This window comes from Pyrus communis, chromosome 13 (assembly GCF_963583255.1).
Source record: "Pyrus communis chromosome 13, drPyrComm1.1, whole genome shotgun sequence".
Taxonomy (NCBI): domain Eukaryota; kingdom Viridiplantae; phylum Streptophyta; class Magnoliopsida; order Rosales; family Rosaceae; genus Pyrus; species Pyrus communis.
The window spans coordinates 24122457-24142207 of NC_084815.1; the positions used below are offsets into that span (position 1 = coordinate 24122457).

The 19751-nt window shown below is 38.3% G+C and overlaps 6 protein-coding genes across 10 annotated transcripts; 2 read left to right on the forward strand and 4 right to left on the reverse strand.

Moving 5' to 3' along the window:
- Window positions 1–34: 34 nt before the first annotated feature.
- On the reverse strand, window positions 35–1850 carry LOC137712690 (H/ACA ribonucleoprotein complex subunit 2-like protein). The gene is made up of 4 exons (XM_068451822.1): window positions 1625–1850; window positions 1433–1502; window positions 755–860; window positions 35–367 (listed from the first exon to the last, which is right to left on the reverse strand). The coding sequence occupies exons 1-4, from the start codon at window positions 1758–1760 to the stop codon at window positions 206–208; spliced, it is 474 nt and encodes a 157-aa protein (XP_068307923.1). The 5' UTR covers window positions 1761–1850; the 3' UTR covers window positions 35–205.
- Window positions 1851–2048: 198 nt separating this feature from the next.
- LOC137712966 (phenylalanine--tRNA ligase beta subunit, cytoplasmic-like) lies at window positions 2049–6587 on the forward strand. 4 transcript variants are annotated; one of them, XM_068452179.1, is made up of 19 exons: window positions 2049–2178; window positions 2289–2344; window positions 2438–2538; window positions 2693–2822; window positions 2913–3028; window positions 3151–3217; window positions 3459–3500; window positions 3630–3671; window positions 3880–3956; window positions 4163–4289; window positions 4378–4545; window positions 4753–4869; window positions 4968–5087; window positions 5180–5389; window positions 5514–5621; window positions 5733–5828; window positions 5913–5996; window positions 6142–6228; window positions 6309–6587. In XM_068452179.1, exons 1-18 carry the CDS (start codon window positions 2121–2123, stop codon window positions 6208–6210), a joined length of 1788 nt encoding a protein of 595 aa, XP_068308280.1. In that variant the 5' UTR covers window positions 2049–2120; the 3' UTR covers window positions 6211–6228; window positions 6309–6587. The 4 variants fall into 4 exon arrangements, with proteins under 4 accessions (XP_068308280.1, XP_068308283.1, XP_068308282.1 ...); XM_068452182.1 differs by having other exon boundaries at window positions 6318–6587; XM_068452181.1 differs by having other exon boundaries at window positions 6350–6587.
- A 481-nt stretch (window positions 6588–7068) lies between these two features.
- Window positions 7069–9706, reverse strand: LOC137713987 (protein MIS12 homolog). The gene is made up of 7 exons (XM_068453349.1): window positions 9458–9706; window positions 9280–9337; window positions 8545–8664; window positions 8287–8382; window positions 8059–8197; window positions 7423–7560; window positions 7069–7308 (listed from the first exon to the last, which is right to left on the reverse strand). The coding sequence occupies exons 1-7, from the start codon at window positions 9577–9579 to the stop codon at window positions 7247–7249; spliced, it is 735 nt and encodes a 244-aa protein (XP_068309450.1). The 5' UTR covers window positions 9580–9706; the 3' UTR covers window positions 7069–7246.
- Window positions 9707–10717: 1011 nt separating this feature from the next.
- LOC137713588 (plant cysteine oxidase 3) lies at window positions 10718–13279 on the forward strand. 2 transcript variants are annotated; one of them, XM_068452903.1, is made up of 6 exons: window positions 10718–10955; window positions 11846–11997; window positions 12100–12256; window positions 12524–12724; window positions 12826–12944; window positions 13014–13279. In XM_068452903.1, exons 1-6 carry the CDS (start codon window positions 10778–10780, stop codon window positions 13068–13070), a joined length of 864 nt encoding a protein of 287 aa, XP_068309004.1. In that variant the 5' UTR covers window positions 10718–10777; the 3' UTR covers window positions 13071–13279. The 2 variants fall into 2 exon arrangements, with proteins under 2 accessions (XP_068309004.1, XP_068309005.1); XM_068452904.1 differs by having other exon boundaries at window positions 10719–10955; window positions 12826–13279.
- A 97-nt stretch (window positions 13280–13376) lies between these two features.
- Window positions 13377–16202, reverse strand: LOC137713587 (enolase 1, chloroplastic-like). Its single transcript, XM_068452902.1, has 7 exons — window positions 15597–16202; window positions 14887–15194; window positions 14594–14748; window positions 14185–14502; window positions 13939–14085; window positions 13801–13851; window positions 13377–13681 (listed from the first exon to the last, which is right to left on the reverse strand). The coding sequence occupies exons 1-7, from the start codon at window positions 16016–16018 to the stop codon at window positions 13616–13618; spliced, it is 1467 nt and encodes a 488-aa protein (XP_068309003.1). The 5' UTR covers window positions 16019–16202; the 3' UTR covers window positions 13377–13615.
- A 1072-nt stretch (window positions 16203–17274) lies between these two features.
- On the reverse strand, window positions 17275–19716 carry LOC137712884 (protein CHAPERONE-LIKE PROTEIN OF POR1, chloroplastic-like). Its single transcript, XM_068452067.1, has 5 exons — window positions 19496–19716; window positions 19324–19412; window positions 18386–18768; window positions 17649–17725; window positions 17275–17571 (listed from the first exon to the last, which is right to left on the reverse strand). Exons 1-5 carry the CDS (start codon window positions 19552–19554, stop codon window positions 17421–17423), a joined length of 759 nt encoding a protein of 252 aa, XP_068308168.1. The 5' UTR covers window positions 19555–19716; the 3' UTR covers window positions 17275–17420.
- Window positions 19717–19751: the final 35 nt, after the last annotated feature.

Genomic DNA, 19751 nt, shown 5'->3' on the forward strand with positions numbered 1-19751 from the left:
CACACGGTCGAAGTTGATTCAGAACACCATATCGCTGGCTAACTTGTGATCTCATATCTAAATCAATTCCGCATAGCGTTCGACTTCAATAGTTACACAAACCAAACACATTCTAACATGAAGTACAACGACAGCTTTCAGAGGCCGCAAAAGAAAAAACCTCAAACAAGATATTCGGTACAAGGGCACGTAATCCGTCCAGCATTCAGAAAAGGTTCGCGTGAAGTTCTTTGACCTCTCCTACAACTTCGTCGTGAATTGCCTTTATTTTATCTTGATCCTCTTTGGATAGTTCCCCTTTGTTAGGCTTAGTTGTCACCAGGACACAGCAGGTTGGCCTCTTGGTGGCACCGGCATTTGCAAGATCCTGAAGACGACATTCACAATACTAGCATTAGTGTGTTTTCGATCAAGAAAGCCGATGACAATAGGCAATATCTTTAACAAATGCTCAGCTATTGGATCATACAATGTAGGCTTTTTAGCCAAATTGGTCCTTGAGATTTGTATAACTCATCATTTTGGTCCTTGAGTTATGCAAATCTCGGGGACCACTTTGGCTAAAAAGCCTACAATGTATGATAAAGTAGATTTCCAAATTTGTAAGGAGCAGAAAAGACGTGTGAAATAAAATTTTCTGTATGCCTAACTACTTGTTGTGTTGGTTTGTTTTATTTATAGATGCGCAAGCAAAGAAATGTCGCTCAACTTCAATGTAGGTAGGGTGAAGAACAATGATGTTGAGTAAACTTACTTCTTTTGAAGGCACGTAAACATATGGAATTTCAGCCTCTTCACATAAGATTGGAACATGAGTAACCACATCGATAGGAGAAATGTTACCAGCTATAACACAGAACCTGCACTCCAACACAAGGTATAAGAAAAATCAATATAACATTCATAGAAGTAACTCGAGCGGTGAACACAATCTACATGCTAAGCTGCTTATATCTCTAGGAACTAATAAACTAATGCTTGCATTTGAGCAACCACCTCTGAACCAACAAATGCATAAAAAACTAGCGCTAGCAGATCAAGCCAACTTTCTACATCAGATAAATACACTGATTACACGGCATTGACATTACGTAGATTGTCAAATTAAGTTCCTACTCTCTCTATATGAATCTACTCCAAAACACTTCTCTTGACACTCATGATGTGGCCGTCTAAATCACGTTAAAATTGGACAGTTCGACCGCAATCTCTCACTAAATCATGTTTCTACACTCCCTTCCAACTCAACCCATAATTCATAGCGATTGAATTAATACCAATATAACACAAGTGAAGAAATGCAAACGAAATCCTCGAATCTACTAACAAAGTTGCATCCTTTCCAATTCAAATTCAGTTTTTTCAACAATAAAATCGATTTCCCAATACAAATTAACAAAGTACAAAGACGAAACCGATATAAAAAACTGACCCCTTTTGACCACGCCGGATGCTTTTCACCACTTCCTTCACTCCCCTCTTCAAGCATTTGTGCTCAGCAGCTACAACATAAACATCATCATCAAACTTTCTTTCACCCATATACAAACATCCATATATATACACGCACACATTTATACATGAATTTTTATACGTATATTTTTATGTACGTATGCGTGTATACCTTTACGGACGAGCTTGAGGGTTCGTTTGCAGAGCTTCTTTCCGGCGAGGGGTTTGGCGATCGGAGCAAGAGCCTGCATCTTCTTCTTCTCCCTCTCCTTCTGCGCCGACTTCTCTACTTCGCTATCGCTTCCCATCTCTCTCCTTCTCTCTCTTCCTCCTCTCTCTTTCTCTCTCTAGCTTTCTGGAGACTGGGATTTTTCACTGTGCTCCGAGTCTCGCAATACCGCCTCTGGAGATTAGGGTTTTTATTTTCGTTTTGTTTCAAGGGTTTAAGGAATTATGGGCCTTAGGATGGGCTTGAACAATGTACACATGTTTGGTCCGTAACCCAATTATTGGCCCTACTTTTGGCCCAAATAAAATACCCGATAGGCCCAAAGAAAAATAAAAAAATCGGAAAAGGCCAGAGCTTAGGGTTTTACGTTTCTCTCTTGTGGTGGCAGTCTGCGTGAGAGCTACGCCGGAGGGAGACTCAGAGTCCTCGAAAGTCCGCCATGCCTACCGTCAGCGTCGGCCGCGATCGTCTGTATGCAGCTCTAGGAAAAACTTACAGTGAGCTCTTAGTCTCTCTCTCTCTCTCTCTCTTCATTTGATCGATGCATTTATCTATGAATTCAGAAACTCACACTATCTCTCTGCGTTGTTGAATTTGAATCTGACAGCTCAGGAGCAGTTCGAAGAATTATGCTTCGACTTCGGCATCGAGCTCGATGATGTCGTAAGCAGTTTTTACAGTCTCTAGTTTTGTTCAATTTAATTTATTTTTTTGTTTATATTTCTCTGATTTATCGTGATTAATGTGTGTTTGTAGACAACCGAGAAGGCAATTATTTGGAAAGAGAAGCATTTGGATGACGATGAAGGCGGCGAAGACGAAGAAGTTATTTACAAAATCGAAGTTCCGGCGAATAGGTATATTGTCGTTTTTCAATTTTCGATTTCTATTTGCGTGTAGAATCATGTATTTACTAATCGGATTGGTTTCGCAAATTGATGTCTTATCATACTCCGTTGAATCAGTTGGTTCGAGATTTTAATACAATGTTGTTATTTGATTTGTATGCAGATACGATTTGCTTTGCCTCGAAGGGATTGCTCAATCGCTGCGTGTTTTCAATGGGCAAGAGGACATTCCTACGTATAACTTGGCGAACATTAGTAAGGAGTCGATGATTAAAATGCATGTAAAACCAGAGGTAGTTATATTATGCGAAAGGACTATTGTAGGTGCTTTTTATTTGATGGTGATACTTGTTAGTTTACAAAGGCTTCTTTTCCACTTGCAGACGTCTTTGATTCGCCCTCATGTTGTCTGTGCCGTTTTAAGAGGTGTAACATTCAATGATGCTAGTTATAACAGCTTTATTGATCTCCAAGACAAGCTCCATCAAAATATCTGCCGGTAATCTTTTCCGACTCGTAGATTGATTCATAGCTTGTCATGTTCTCAATTGCTTGTCATTTGTCCAAAGATCGTTAGTGGTTATTCAGCTCTAGTGATTACACCTGCTATTTATTTTACAGGCGAAGAACCCTAGTTGCCATTGGGACTCATGACTTGGATACATTACAAGCCCCTTTCACATATGAGGTGGGCTTTTGATACTTGTTCTCTTTGCTACATTCTTGTATTCTACATTTTTTTTATGAAGATTCATTTGGTATTGGATTTTATGGTAAAATTATGGTAATGGTTTAGATCCGTTATTGAAACTTATGGTTCTTGGAAGGAAAAGTAGAAAGGCGAAGATTTCTTGATGCAACACGCATTTCAATGAAAGAATTTTCGTGTTCTTCTTTGTTGTGGCTTACAATTCTCTTTCCATGTTCAGGCTTTGCCACCTTCGAGTATAAATTTTGTGCCTCTGAAACAGGTACTTCTTTAAGTTTAATACTTTTTTCAATTAGTAGTTATGTGAATATGAATATGGCTTAGTAATAACTTTAATTCTTTTTAATAGTTTGTTAGCACTAATATCATGTTGTTTTGATTACTACATTAGGTGAAGAACTTCAGAGCAGATGAGCTCATGGAATTTTATAAAGTGAGTTCTTAACTGGGTGGTTTTTTTATTTTTATCTTCTTTTCCCCCTTTTTAGGGATGGGCTATAGTTTGTCCAAACCAAACAACAAATAGAATTTTAGAAACCATTGCCGTAATAGCTAATTCGCACAAATCCTTTTCCATAATCTACTGTTTTCTATGACCTAATAATATCTTGATCCATATTTTTACCATTGTATTCTCGCAGTCTGATTTGAAGCTGAAGAAGTTCTTGCACATAATAGAGAACTCACCGGTGTTTCCTGTTTTATATGATCACAACAGGTATGATAATTTCTTTCTCATACATTGATTAATTTGACATTTCTCATCATCTTTTAACTACCTCCTCCCCTTTTCCTAGTGTTGTAAAGAGCTTGACTTTGTTGGGATTGTTTTCAATGACTGCTTGTGTAACGTAGTGTTGATTACTCTATATGGCTTTGTATTTCTTTAAATCTTGATAAGCGATGTTCCGTTTACTTTGGCAGAACTGTTTTGTCTTTACCACCCATTATTAATGGTGCACATTCAGCAATCACATTAAAGACAAAGAATGTTTTCATAGAATGTACAGCCACTGATTTAACAAAAGCCAAGATTGTTCTGAACACAATAGTAAGAACCTGAAATTTTATAATGCATTTATTTCCTAGTTTTTGGTTCACCTGTCAGGGGATGATGGCATAAACTTTTATTCGTTCAGGTAACAGCATTTTCAGCATATTGTGAAAGGAAATTTGAGATTGAACCAGTTGAAGTGTTATATTCTGATGGAAACTCACATGTTTATCCTGATTTATCGATCTACAACATGGATGTTTCTCTATCGTATGTCAATAGTTACACTGGAGTGTCTTTGAAAGCGAAAGAGGTATATCAATAACTGCATGTTACTTATTCCTTTTTCATTCTTTAATATTGCTTATTGTTTCCAATGATTTTTTATTTGTGAAATTATATGTTGTAGGAATACTGCTGTTACCGATTGCATAACAACCATTTTCATGAATTATAGCAGATTTAGTTGATAAACTGCATCCTTTTGCTTTTCTCATCATTCTTTATTATTACCGTGTAGGTTACTGATCTGTTGAAGAGGATGCAATTGCATGCTGAGCAATCTAAATCTGACAATATTACTGTGTCTGTACCTCCAACCAGAAGTGACATTCTTCACCCTTGTGATGTTGTGGAGGTATAATTATTCATAGCGCACTCACTGTATTAATAAACCAAACTCTTTCCCGTTTTTTTTTTTTTTTTTTTTGACAAAGTATTCTCTTTTGTGTTTAGGATGTTGCAATTGCTTATGGATACAATAATATTCCAATGAGAAAGCATATTCCAACGAGCGAGCCTGTTTCTTTGAAGCCACTAGCCTTGAATGAGTTCACTGAACTCATCAGACTAGAGGTTTGTAACAAAGATTTGTCAGTTGACACATAAACAGTTTTAATTGTGTGGCTTATTCTAATTTCTTTTGTGTTGCTTCAAAATTGTGTTAGATTGCAATGATTGGGTTTACAGAGGTCTTGACATTCATATTGGGCTCGTGGAAAGAAAACTTCTCAATGTTAAGATGTAAAGATGACAAATCGAAGGCTGTGGTTATTGCGAATCCCCGCTCATCTGATTGTGAGCTTGTCAGAACCAGTCTGATGCCTGGCATTTTGAAAACTGTTAATAACAACAAAGATCATCCGAAGCCCATAAAGGTATATGTTACCAAGTTCTCTTCTACAATATAGTTTCTCATCTGCGGTTGCACTTTTTCCCCTTTTCTGGTAAGTTATTGTATGAATTTTAGCAAGGATGGATATAACTTTCATATTGTTACAGATTTTCGAAGTGGGTGACGTAGTACTGTTGGATGAGAAGACAGATGTTGGTGCAAGAAATCATTGCCAACTAGCAGCTCTATACTGTGGTGCTACGTCGGGGTTAGAGGTACAATACCAAACATCCTTGCTGCATACTGTTTGTTTCTCCTACTTTAGAACCTAGTAGCATTTATGAATAATGATTACATGTTGCTGACCTTTGGTTTATGATCTGCAGTTGATACATGGCCTGGTGGACAGAATTATGGGAGCGGTTGGGGCTTCTTGGGTTCCTGTTGGTGACAATACAGGATACTTCATCGAGACTTCAGATGTGAGTATATCTTTTACTTTTGTCTTTTGCTAGCTCTTTTGGTTGGTATGGATAATTTTCATGCAATTTTGACATGTCCTGAAGGATCCCGAGTTTCTTCCCGGGAGACAAGCAAGCATCATCTATAAAGGGAAGCACATTGGAATTTTTGGCATTTTACATCCCGAGGTACAAATCGTAACTTAGTTTTTTGATAAGGCTATAGCTACCTGATTAGATTCTGTACTATAAACTTTCCCATTCTTGCTTTGAGTCAATCACGACCGATAGTCAATTTCTATTACCTTAATGGTGTATTTTTGTGTCTTTTCAGGTGTTAAACAACTTTGACATTCCTGATCCGTGCTCCTATGTAGAACTTAACGTTGAGAGCTTGTTGTAGGTCTGTATAACAACAAATGTAAGCTTCGTCTTTCATTCTTCCCATAGGTTTATACTCTTTTTTTTTTAAGATCTTTCCTCTCTTCGTTTTTCATTCGGCATGCACAGAGCTTTGTCGAGCTTATTTTCTTGATTTGCAGCTGACAACCGTACAAGAGATAGATAGTCATTCTTCTGCACGAAGAATTTAGTACGAAATCAGGAAACCACAACGAGGATACAAATGTCAGTTTTGTTCTCTTGGTTTCGACTTTTATTCAACTATTGATTAGTGAATTGAGTTTTTCTAAAAACATCGATTGTAAGATGCATTCATACATAGAAGCTACCATTTGTTGCCAAACCGTAATGTTGAATAGAGATCTCTTATTCTTCGAACTTTTGGGTACGGATAGCTTCCGGTTTTGCATCCTCGTGTTTTATTTCCGTTTAGCTTCAGTTGTGGATTAGAATGTTAACAGTTATGGTGTTTTTGAAAGAGAGTTGCAAGTTTACTCATTTATTTTATGCGTATTTTTGCAGCCCTTTTATTTAGTCAAGAAATTAACCTCGCGTTTACGCTGTAATTTGTAGTAATTTCTTTTTTCTTTCGGGATTATGCCCCGTTGCAACAAAAAAGTGTCATGAAAAAAGGCTTTGTGATTGGTTCTGTAGCTTACAATTTTTGTGAAAAATTTAACTATCGAGTTTTTACAACATTATTAAGTCGTAAAAAAACTACCAATTGATTTTATTATTTTTTTCTTTTTTGAACAAACGGTATTCTCTACATTAGGGAGGAGGTGAGGGTGATTTAGCCTCATCATGGACTAACAATAATATGGTTCAAATTCATTTTTGACGAGAATCGAATATAAAACTTTATTTATAAGTGAATAGATATACTATTAGACTGTAGTACTAAGTGGCTCTTCTGATCGAATTTTTCAGTTGAATATTCATACATAAAAGTTCACAAGTTTCTCATATGGACTAAAAATTCTTCAACATCTTCCAACTTCACAAGAGAAGCCTGCAAAATAGAGCATGCATGAAGCTCACATGTTTTTCATGTGGGCTATAAATGCTTCAAGATCTTCCAACTTAGCACTATAGAAGCCTGCAAAACAGAGCATTGTATAACCAAATATGCAATTCAAACGCTGAAAAACAAAGTTCGACTTGAAAGGCCACTAGTTGAACATGAATATAGTCCGTAGTACGTAGATGTTACCTCTGCGAATTTCCATAACAGACGGGTCTCTGTGCGCGTTGTTGATCCAAGCAATCTTGCGGCGTTTGGATTCTTCCATCTTTTCGGTCTGCAGCTTTCCTACTTTCATCCGAAGTTCTGATGCCGTTTTCACCATCTCTGCATAAAACCGTAATCCACTAAAACTTTTGCTTTTCAATACTTCGAATTGTAGCTCGAGATACAAACTTTCGAATGCCTAAATGCATGAATTTTCCTATTCAGTAGTCTTGAAACAAGATATGGTTGGAGTAGCAGCGCATTACCAAATGCAGGTTTGTCTGCACAACATATATATACCTATCGGGAACCTACGGGCAAGAAAACTATTCACATCTCTGCATTTGCTTGAGGTTTTAACACCAGAAAATTTCAGAACAACCAGAACGTATAGTCACCAATTGAAGCTTGTAAAACAAAAACAAAATCATAGCAAAACTTGATGAGAAAACAAATATTTCGACCAACTCCCGAGTGTCCAAGTGATCAAAAGGTGTGCATATTACAGAAATCGGCAATGGCTGGGGAAATCTTTACGAAGTGATCAATTTTCTTCTTAAAACTAAATCCATGCTTCCTAAATTTATACATATTCGAAGGAAGTATTTAGTTAGTTACCTTGGAAAATTTCATGGTAAGAGTTTAGGTCATATTGTTGCAATGTCCCATTGACAAGCGCAGAACAACGATCTCTAGACACAGACTGTCCTTCTAATGCTTGGATCTCTTGATTCAGCGCAGCATTCTCCTTACTAACCTGTATGCGTATTCCATTAAAGGAATGTCGATCAGGAATTCAATTTCATGCAAACAAGACATTCTTGCAACCTCTGGTATTATAATTACCTCAGTGAGTTCGTTCCTCAACAAATCCAGCTGGGCATCCAGGTCTGTGTCAACTATTGCATTTTGACATAAACAAGCGTCGACAGGTAGTTCATCCTAGAAAGTAACTTTCTTTAGTCAACAAATTATACAAGTTTACAGAACGGAAAAATCATCAGTCACCAAATCAACAAGCAGCATATGGAACTTGATTTCTCTTACAGTCGGAGTGTGGATGAAAATGTAACTGAAAGCATCAATAAACTGAAAAGAACATACATTCTTAGACAGGTCGAACCCCTCTGGAACTTGAAAAACGTAGTCAAGGCAGTACTGCTCCCAGACACCCAGCTTTTTATCAAGATCTGATTGAACCTTTTTGCGGATGATATCAACACCCTACAGAGGAATAAACAAACAAATAAACAAACGAGTAAACTCAACAGTGGATTATCGAAAAAGATTGCATCTTCCTACTAAGTTCGAATACGAAAATTATAATCCTCAATCAATTTTCTTTTGTTTTAAAGTAATCATCCAATGCAACAGCCACTCAGTACTACGGTCTGGTAGTATTCCTCTTCACTTGAAAGTGAGAGGTCTTAGGTTCGAATCTCGTGGATGGTGGAATTCGATACCAAATTAGGCCGCCCATTGTGTGACTTAACCGAACTCCCCCTCCCCTTAGTATAAAAATATTGTACTAAAAAAAAAAAAAAAAAAAATCATCCAATGCAACTTATCAAGCACCAAAAGAATTCAAATTTAAAAAAGCTACAAAACATTTTTAGCAAAAATTAATAATATGAAATAACCCCCCTAAAAATTAATAATATGAACTAACCCCTCAAAAATAAAATAAAAAATGTGTTCACAAATACTCTCACTCACACAAAACATAGAAATTAGTAAAATTTGTGAAGGGGAAAACCCTAGAATTATGAAATAAATTGAAATTAAGCATATTGGGGCAAAACAAAACAAAAAAATGGTGTGTAGAAATTGGAATTATACCCTGGATAGATCTTGGGCTCTGTCAGTGCCCTCAATTTTCAGAGAGGTTGATGCTTGTCTGGAAAAAAAAAATGGTAAAAAAATATTGTTATTAATTACAATACTTCACCTCTAATAACAATAAAAATAGTAAAATTAATGAAAAAAAATTAATTAAGATCATTAGAGAGAGATTTACTGAAGGAAATGATCGAAGGCGTCGTCGACCAAGTCATCGGTGATGTTTAAGACGTCGTTGATGAACAGCTGTGGATTCAGATTCAGCGAATTGAATGCTGCCTCGCTTTCGCTGCCTTCCATTCTCGATACACGCAAAGCTCTATTGCACAGAAGCACTCGCAATTACTCCACAGATTGCTGGTTTTCAGATTCGCATTAGGGATTTTCCCGCGCAAAGTGCCTGTAAAATGGCGGAGGAGAGCGGAAAGGGCAGGACTTGAATTTTGAAAAGTGAAAAATAAAAGCAGTTTTCGAGAAGGAAAAGGAGATTTCCTAGGAATTTAGAAATTTATGATCGTGACCCTTCATCGTATATCGTACAGTCAGTTTTTATTAGGTATTATTTGTATTTAATTTTAAATTTTGAAATGATTTCTGATCGTATGATGTAAAATACATGGTCACGATCACGGGATCCCTAGGAAAAAGATCCGACGGGGATCCTTTTTCTTTTGAGATAGCGAGCCGTCTACACGCGTGTACTCGTTCTGCCACGTCAACATTTTTTTTTTTTTTTGAAAGCCAGGAAAAAAAGAAGTAGCAGGTAACGATTATTCGTATGTTTGATGCATAACGTTTTTGCGTCCATTAAGTGTTTGACAAGATCTCTTGTAAAAGTTCCTCAACAACATTTGACATTGGATCTCAATGTCACTCGGCTAATTATTTTGACATTTGTCGATATGACGTTTATTATATATTGTACGGTCATAAATCATTTTAAATACTTTTATTTTAAATTAAATATGAATAGTATCTGATGAAAACTGATTGTATAATATACGATGAGCAGACACGATTTAAGGATCCCTATAATCCTCACAAAGATAATCCAAAGAGGATCATCCTAGTGTCACTCATGTTGTAATTAATGTGATATTCACACCCCACTTTTTATTTTCATATTCCTTACATTTTTTGACAATCAAATTATGTAAATTAAAAAAGATCAAATGACAGAAATTAAGAAAAAAAATATGATAAATAAAAAGGGACCAATTTAATATAATATTGTGTAATTGCGTAAATTCTTAATATATTTAGTTTAAGATTCCTTGCTAATTCTTTTTCATTAGATTTTGTATTACTCAAAAACCAAATTTCTTTCTCGATTTACTATTCACACATGCTTATTTAATATGTGTGATTGTGTAAATTTTTGATAGATTTAATTCAAGATTCCTCAATAATAAAGAAAATACTATAAGGCCACATTCTCTTTCTCTCCTTTAGTAATTTGGCCCCAAATTGTTTCTGTAATTTGTGGGTGGCCACCAGAATGCTTCCAAAATTTCAGAAAGCAACAGATAAGTTGCGGACGTTTCGAAGCCACACAAGCATGGCGAGGAAGAACTCCAAAGTCCAGGCTCTCTACGAGCTCTGCCAAACGATCTTCACGCCGTCAGGGTCTCCTCGGCCTTCTCCTCCGGCTATCGATAAGCTCTGTTCTGTCCTTGGTAATTCCCCATAATATTTTTTCTTCAAATTTTAATTAAATTGCTCGTCTGATATGTGATTCTATTAAAATTTTGGAACTTTGATGTTGGGTTTGCTTTTTTTTTGGGGGTGTTTTGAAGAATTGAGTGATATATTTTATGGGGTTTTGTTAAATTGTAAGAAAGTATAATTTTTCACTAATTACAGTCCAAAGTAACCCTTTTTTTTTCTTTCAGAATTAATCCTGCATTGATATATAATTTAATATGAAATTTGTGAATTGGAAGCAAATTTGTTTGAAAAGCATGTTTGGATTATGTAATACATACATTATCGTTCTTGGAAGTATGTTTTCAGCTCTTAAAGAGAGATTTTGCATCCCAAATACTAACTGTGTTAATCCTGTTGAAAACATACTTTGCTTGATCAAGAATCGACCCTGAATCGACCGGAGTATCATTGCTTATCGAAGATTCAGGGTCGACTCCAGCTTGATCAAGAATCGCACTTGTTTTATATTTTCCATTTGCGGCCAAGTCTTGATGTTTTTTCCTTGAATTGATGATATAGACTTGGTTGATAGGGCTTTGTTGCTTATTGATGGTAATGCCTAGAGGCCGCTACCTCTGATATAGGTTTCCATGGACCGTATATGGAATGCCTCATTGGTCCATTGACAATGATATCTTTGCTTTTGTTCTTTTGGTGTCATATGCGTTATGTTAATACTTAATACATACGTGTCTTTTGTGCACGTATTAAAAGATTCCTGCTTAAAACGAGCCTGAACCGGAATATCAGATCTTGAGCCCTAACTCAAAACGGTGATGACAGTTTGAGTTGCTTCCTATATGTTACACTGTATGAGAGAATCTTGTCTTAATATTCTGATTTTGGTTTGAATTCGCAGACACGATATCTCCTGCTGATGTTGGGCTTAAAGAGGAAAATCTGGATGACGATCGAGGGCTTGGTTTTTTTGGACTTGACCAACTAAATAGAGTTTCTCGATGGGCTCAACCCATAACATACTTGGATATGTACGAAGGTGATAGTTTTACGGTAAGCATTATAAGTTATCACTCAAAAAGGAATTTAGGTTCTTCGTTATATTCAAAGCTCTCTGAAATTTATACTCAAGGACTAAGCAATGATTTTATGCAGATGTGTATATTCCGTTTTCCTACTTCCTCAGTCATTCCGCTTCATGACCATCCTGGGATGACTGTTTTTAGCAAAATTCTCTATGGCTCTTTGCATGTGAGATCTTATGATTGGGTCGAGCCTGCCCAGGTGATCAAGGGACCAAATTACTTTCCAGGTCTGTTTTTTTATGTAACTTTTAATACACACTACAATGATTATCGGTAGACAATGAGCATGGCGATCGAAAATATTTGTTAATAAAATATAGTAGGGAATGAAAATGTTTGCATCATCATATCCTTACGTCTAGTTACAAATGCCCGTTGAATGATTTTCAGAAGCTAAGTTTCACGAGAGATATACAACTGTATGCCATGCTCATGATTTTCGTGTTTAGAGGGTTTAAATACGGGAGGACTGATGAAATTGCTCTCCAATGCAGTAAGATTGGCGAAGCTGGCAGTGGACAAGGTTTTAACGGCACCATGTGCAACATCAGTTTTGTATCCAAGGAGCGGGGGGAATCTGCATAATTTCACGGCAGTCACTTCTTGTGCTGTTCTTGACATTCTCACACCTCCTTACAGAGAAGATGCAGGCAGAAAATGTACCTACTACCGTGATTATCCATATACCGTGTTTGGTTAGTAACTTTGATTTCTAGTTAGGGTTTTCCTTCGTTCTTGAACTTAATTCGCATGAAAAGAAAAGCTGATGAGTTTAGCTGTCTGATGAAAACTGCAGCTACAGAAAACAAAATTAAAATAGAGGACGGCGAAGAAGAGGAGTATGCATGGCTTGCCGAGACAGAACCAGATAATCTTTACATGCGCTCGGGAAATTACACAGGGCCATCTATTCAGGTTTAACCTTCATCACTATCGTTAGGGACGATCGCTAAATGAGCCTTATTGTGTGTGGTTTGGCTTCAGCACCGTAGAGAAAGCATACCATTGCGGTTGACGACAGAAAGCCAACGAGGTACCTAAGGCGCCAAGAAGCGAACTGAGAAAAGGGCTTCTTGCTAGACGATGATATCAAGTTTATCGAGTCAAGACATCCCATGTCGGTCGCCCTCCTTGTTTGTATTGGCCTTCATTAGCAAACTCAGCAAAGTTGTGATTGTGATGAATGCATCCAAGGATTTGTTATGATAGTAGTGATTAGTGAAGCTCTCTCTTTGAGTTTGTGTTTGTGATGTTATGTTGTGCCATTCAAACACGGACATGTCCGCACAGGAAAACACAATCCGCGCCTCCGACGGTTAGAGCTCTACTTAAAACGACAGAGATTCGGAAACTCAAAAACACTTTCACTAGTAATTGATGTTTTGCCTCTAAAACATTGCAAGATTCGGTCGACAAATTGAAAATTTGTCGCACAAGAACTACTAAGTTGAACTGGATGATGCCGGCACATGGAACTACACCTGACTTGATAAACTCTTATAAAAAATTTCTGTAGATTTTCCGGGAAATCTGAACTGGCTGGAAGCTTAGATGACTTGGATGAATGATCTGATAAATTTCGTCGCTTAGGGAGATCTGAAAGCTTTGCCGGCATAACGCACATTGCCGAGTTCCTCTTCAATACGCAGAAGCTGCATCCAAATCAAAACAGACAAAGAGATGGTTTCAGTCACTCTTCAATTCTACTGCTTTGTTGAAAACAAGTCATAAGTGGATGGTGTTGGGGGAATGGAATTATTCCGGTTTTAACCTGATTATACTTGGCCAACCGCTCACTTCGGCAGGGAGCTCCTGTCTTGATCTATACAGAACAAAATGAAATCGTCGATTTCATGTATATATGAAGTCAAATAATAGAGAGCATGGTTATAGGAATTGGCCAACAAACCTGTCCACTAGCCAAACCAACAGAAAGATCAGCGATAAAGTTATCTTCAGTTTCCCCACTCCGGTGGCTAACCATCACACCCCAACCTGCAGCTTTTGCGTCGAGTGCTGCCTGAATAGATTCAGTTATTGTGCCGATCTGGTTAACCTGCAATTCAAAGGATGAAAATGAGCTCGATCAAGTTACTCAAATCCCAAGGTTATTACCATTTAAAGGAAAACGATCAATGCAGTTAAATATGCTTGCCTTTAGAAGTAAACCATTGCATGCCTTCTTCTGAATGGCTTCAGCAATTTTGGTTGGATTTGTGACCAACAAGTCATCTCCTACAAGTTGGATATCAACAGAAGACTGAAGTGAAGACCACGAGCTCCAATCATCTTGGTCAAATGGATCTTCGATAGACACTATCGGGAATTCCTTAATGAACTCCTTGTACAGCTCGCCAAGGTTCGGAGGCGAGAGCACATGGGCCCCGTCATTTGGTTGTTTCTTAAAGTTGAGATCGTATTTCCCTTCTTTGGTGAGAAATTCTGAAGCTGCAACATCCATTCCTATTTTGATCTGCATCAATGACATTGTTGTGAGTCCGCATAACACATTTCTATAAGAATTTGCAAGAGAGAAATAATGCCAACGCCTACTACGGTCCTACCTTTCCGGTGTATCCAGCCTTTTCAATAGCATCAATGAGCAAAACTAGACCCTCCCTATTATCCTGCACATTGGGAGCAAACCCCCCTTCATCTCCAACATTGCAAGCATCCTGTCCATATTTTGCCTTGATAATTCCCTTTAGTGTATGATAAACTGCTCCATGCAATCCAGAACACTTTATCAATTATCAACCGTTCAAAAATCGCCAAGAGCATACTAATCATTAGCGATTCAAGCACTTTCTGCTCCAGAAACCATATATGCGGAAAATGAATAACAAATCTGACTAACCTTCACTACCCATGCGGAGTGCCTCAGCGAACGAGGATGCACCCACAGGCAAGATCATAAACTCCTGCATTGCCAGATTATTTCCTGCGTGGCTGCCTCCATTTATCACATTGAAAGCCGGGACGGGCATAACAAGCTCCTTCGTTCCTGAAACTTCCTGGATGTGCTTGTACAATGGCACTCCCTTTGCTCCAGCTCCCGCTCTACACACGCTCAGAGATACTCCCAATATGGCATTGGCCCCCAGTTTCGATTTGTTTGGGGTTCCATCGATTTCCAACATAAGTGCATCAACCTCATTTTGATTTCTGAAAAAATGAAAAAAGCAAAAACTTCGGAACTTCATAACCAGCACTCAACAAATATGCCTAAACAACTCATATAAACATAATCAACATCAAGGCTAACAAGTTAGTGCTTCTGGAATGGCCAAACGTGCTTTAGTGCTTCTTCAAGAAGCAAATCCCTGTGCTTTCTTGAAAAGCACTTGAATTTTTAGTAAAGATTTTGACATGCTTCTAACAAAAGCACTTTGAGCAAGAGTAGAAGTCCCCGACGGGCTTCCAAGCGGTCCCTTAGCAAATTTTTCCTTAACATTCCTAAAATTAGTGAACTTTTTCTAACATCTATTGCTAAACTATTACTAATTAGAATTAAGAAACGGATTAACTATAAAAGCGATTAAACAAAAATGCTTAAGCTTAATTAACCTGACATCGACGCCAACGAGCTTGGGTCCCAAAATCTCATTGATGTTCTTCACAGCAGTGAGCACACCTTTCCCGCCGTAGACAGCCTTGTCACCGTCTCTGAGCTCCAACGCCTCGTAAATCCCGGTGGAGGCGCCACTGGGCACGGCCGATCGGTACAGATCGTCAGTGACCAGATCAACCTCGACGGTCGGATTGCCCCTGCTGTCGATGATCTGCCTCGCCTTCACCGACTTGACCTTGTACTCTTTGGAGGCCTTGGCGGCCGCGGTGGGCGCCACGGCGACTGAGCATTGGACGAAGCCGGAACGACGCCGGGCCGGGCAGGGGATGGCGGTGGGGAGCTGGGGTCTGGGCTGGGGTTTGGAGGAGAGGAAGGGGTTTTGGAGGAGGTTGGTGATGGGCTGGCTAGCTAGAGCCATGTGTAGAGAGGGAGAGAGGGAGTTTTACAGAGAGAAAAGTGTTTGGATGGAGAGAAAGTTTGGGGAGGAGAGATATGAAGGGGGAGAGAAAGCGTGGGAAAATCCGTCGAGGTGGCGACGAATCTAATGTGTGGGTTGTTGGTTGGTGGTGGTGTCGTTTGGACTCGCGGAGACGTTGAGACTGAAGCAGCCTTTTTGGGAGAGAAGATGGCTGAGCGTCACGTGCGTGCGTGTATATGCTGAGGTGGCATGTGGGGTCCGTCTAACTACTTTAAATATTTTTGGTCCCACTGTGGACATAATCAGAAATTTGTAATTTTTTTATTTAAAATTAAATATAAATAATACAAAATTAGCTGCACAAAATATGATAAACAAATGTAATTAAAGAATTCTTAAAATTCTTACTAAGAGAATTCGAAAAAAATTCTTATTTGCTTTGGACAACCGACAACGGTGCATGCATGCAATGCAACCTACCAGCCGGGTTTTTTTTTCACTAGTTTGGACTTTGGGGCCCAAACCTACAAGAAAAAAACTGTTCATATATGGGCCACAAGGCCCACAACAACGAGGGTAAAGTGGTAATTATATGAAGAAGAAGAAAACTTCAGTCGCTATTTGGAGAGAGACTTACATGAGATGACGTAAAAGGCCATCTATCTTAAAAAAATTTATAATGTGATTGTAACAGAACAATGTAGTGCAACTAACTCACGCATTAAACAGTTTAAGTGAATGACATGAATCATGATTGATACTTTATTAACCTAAGAGTACTAATAATAAAAACTTCATGTTAAGTTTATGACATATCATTGATTGATACGTATTATGTTTATGATAACAGAGTTAAGAAAGAAAGATTTTTCAAGTTGCCAAGAACACAGCCCGCTACACCAAATATTTTCATAGATTCATATTAGTCGTTGAATTTTTTTTTTTCCCAATATTCAAACACATATTATGATATTGGTAAACCGAACAATGTTCCCAACACACTAAAAAATTTCTCGTTAAGAATGATTAAGTTTATAAACACGTGTTAGTAAACATATAGCCCACAAACATTACACACAAAATGAGCGCAAAAGATTTAAACTCGTTGAACCAGCCTCTCCCTTTCTCATATGAAAAAGAGATGGAGGTGGACACTGGATAGACGGGTTTGCCACTTTACCCTCAAAAGTGAATCACGTCTCTCAAGTGACACCAATAGAAAGTACTAAATTCCAGAAGGAGAAAGAAAAAAAAAAAAATCCCAAACTCTCAAATGCATAAGCCGTAAAGTGGCGGACTCGTAATTCATCAAAACGAAACATACAAGCTTTGGCTCAGTTCACAAATATCAGAAAAATGTGATTACTAAACGATGGAGCCCGACAAAATAATTTGAGTTCTACTACTTGAGAAAGGTACAGGCAAGAAACAAGAACAGGTACACTACGAGTGAAGTTACAAGTTCGAGGGTCCAAGTCGGGTGTAACAGCATTGATGGAATATTCGGGACCAAAACCGAACCGCATACCCAACCAGTGACAAGAGCTCCAAGGCTGCAACAGGGGCAATGTGTAAGTAACGAGAAGAGAGAGGGAAGAAGGCAGAAACTATGGCTACCATCCAAACTTACCCGAAAATGGAAGCTCTGGCCAGGCTCTTTGTCTTCTCGTTGAGAAAATAGATGCAAGCTGCCAAGGAGACCGCGACCTGTAGTAAAAAATATTTTGATTATTTCCAAATTCCAGAAAAAAGGGGCACCAGCATTGCAATCTCTTTTCTGCGTGCTTAAATGCAAATTATAGTGTTTTAATCAAGATCAACAACGAGGAAGGGTGCATTTATGTTATGGAAGAAAAACGACTTAAAAGATCCCAACGTTGGATTCAGCAAAAGAAGGTAGGCATTTGCTCTGTACGTCGAGAAATGTCTAAAAGTCTAATTGTGTCAGCAAGGCATGTTTCACAAAGAGACTGAGGCAATGCCACTACCATATTCTATTCCAAACCGTTTGTGCTCATCATATGACGAGAGCAACTCAATCAAAGATATCATCCACATTGCGAACAAACGAAGATGTCTCATGAACAGCTTATAGGATATCTATGAACAGCACACCAAAAAAATAATGTCTAACTAAGTAACTGAGAGAGTAAACCTCCTCCTCAAACTTGCACAAATCCGTCACAAATAAAACATGTTTCAAATCAATGCTTCCAATAAAGGATGCACTAAGGACAAGCCGATATTAGCCTACAAATTCAATTACCATGGCTGAAGGTTTGATTTGGATAACAGAAAATGATAAAAATGGCAACAGGTATGATTAAAAGATATAAGGCCATTTGAGCCTTGGTAATCAGAACAAACCTGAAATGCAGGTCCACCTTCAGCTGAGTTCATGATACTCCAGCCACCCATGAACGCAAAGAGGAACAATCTTCTAAAAATAACTTCAACAGGTGGAACTTCCACAAAATTGAGCAGATTCTTAACCCAAGGTGGAGACTCTTCAACTTTCTTTTTCAACTTGCTCTTCAAATTAATTTTTGTTTTCTTCCTCTGCTGGAAGCTGGTCATCAAGATTTTCTCAAAAGCAGCTTCAATTGATTCTTCGCTTCTTTCATGTCCAGCATACTGTTGTAAGAGAAAATTGCGCGATCCCCAAATTTCTTCCTCAGACGCATCATAGGTCACACCAAGACGTTTATACGGATCCCAAACACTGATTCTAGGGAATTTTGGAGCATTACCTACAGAGGCAAAAAAAATGCGAAATGAGCAAAGGTCAGCTGTCTACTTATCCAGGCAGAACTCTCAAGTCAGATATATTAAACCACTAAGTACTGGTACCAGTACTACATATCCAACGTAAGTTCTTGGTGTCGGGTATAATAAAAAAGATTTATCTGTCATGCTCGTGTTTTAATCATTCACCACATAACGCAATTGTTAGAGTAAAATTGGCAATTCCTAAACAAAATGCAACCGATTCACCCCCCTCTAGGTTAAACTAGTACCCATCCTAGAACTTTCAACAATGGATAGCTGCCATTCACCCGAGGGGCGAAAAAGAGCAGAGTGAGACAACAACTACTTGATTCTCGATGCTCACAAGAACTTTGCTTTGCCATTACCATCAACTGGATTTCAACTAGCAGGAGCAAAAGTTTGTGTCTTTTATCCTGACTACAAAATCTTGTGTCCTAAAATCTAAATTCTGGGTCAGAACAGTGAAATCAGGCAACCAAATAAATAAAAATTCCCCAAATTACAATAAAAAGAGCTAGGGCAGAAATGAATTTTACCTCCATAAGATGTACCAGCAGCAGCACATCTAGGAGCTCGTACAACGGAGCAACAAGTTCGCAGCTTCTTCGAATTTTCAAGAAATTTACTGCAAGAAAACATCCAAATCAATAGACATAATCACAGATATATACATATAAACAGAGAGGAAAGAAGGGAGAGAGAGAGTACAGTTTGCGGCCGAGGAAAGTGGTGGTGAAATTGGGGGAGGAGATGGAGAGGGAGGTCATGGCTTTTTTTTCTTGGGGAAGTCTGCGAACTGAGAAAATCCTAATTCGAATGGTGGTTGGACGCCATGGAAATAGGCTCCGAAGCTGCAAGCCAAGAGGGGGTTTTGTGGGGGGATAGAAGAGGAGTAACGATATCCGCTGCTGCCTTGTATATTTCAACAGAGCCGGCCCCAACTACCTTGTGCAACGATACGCAC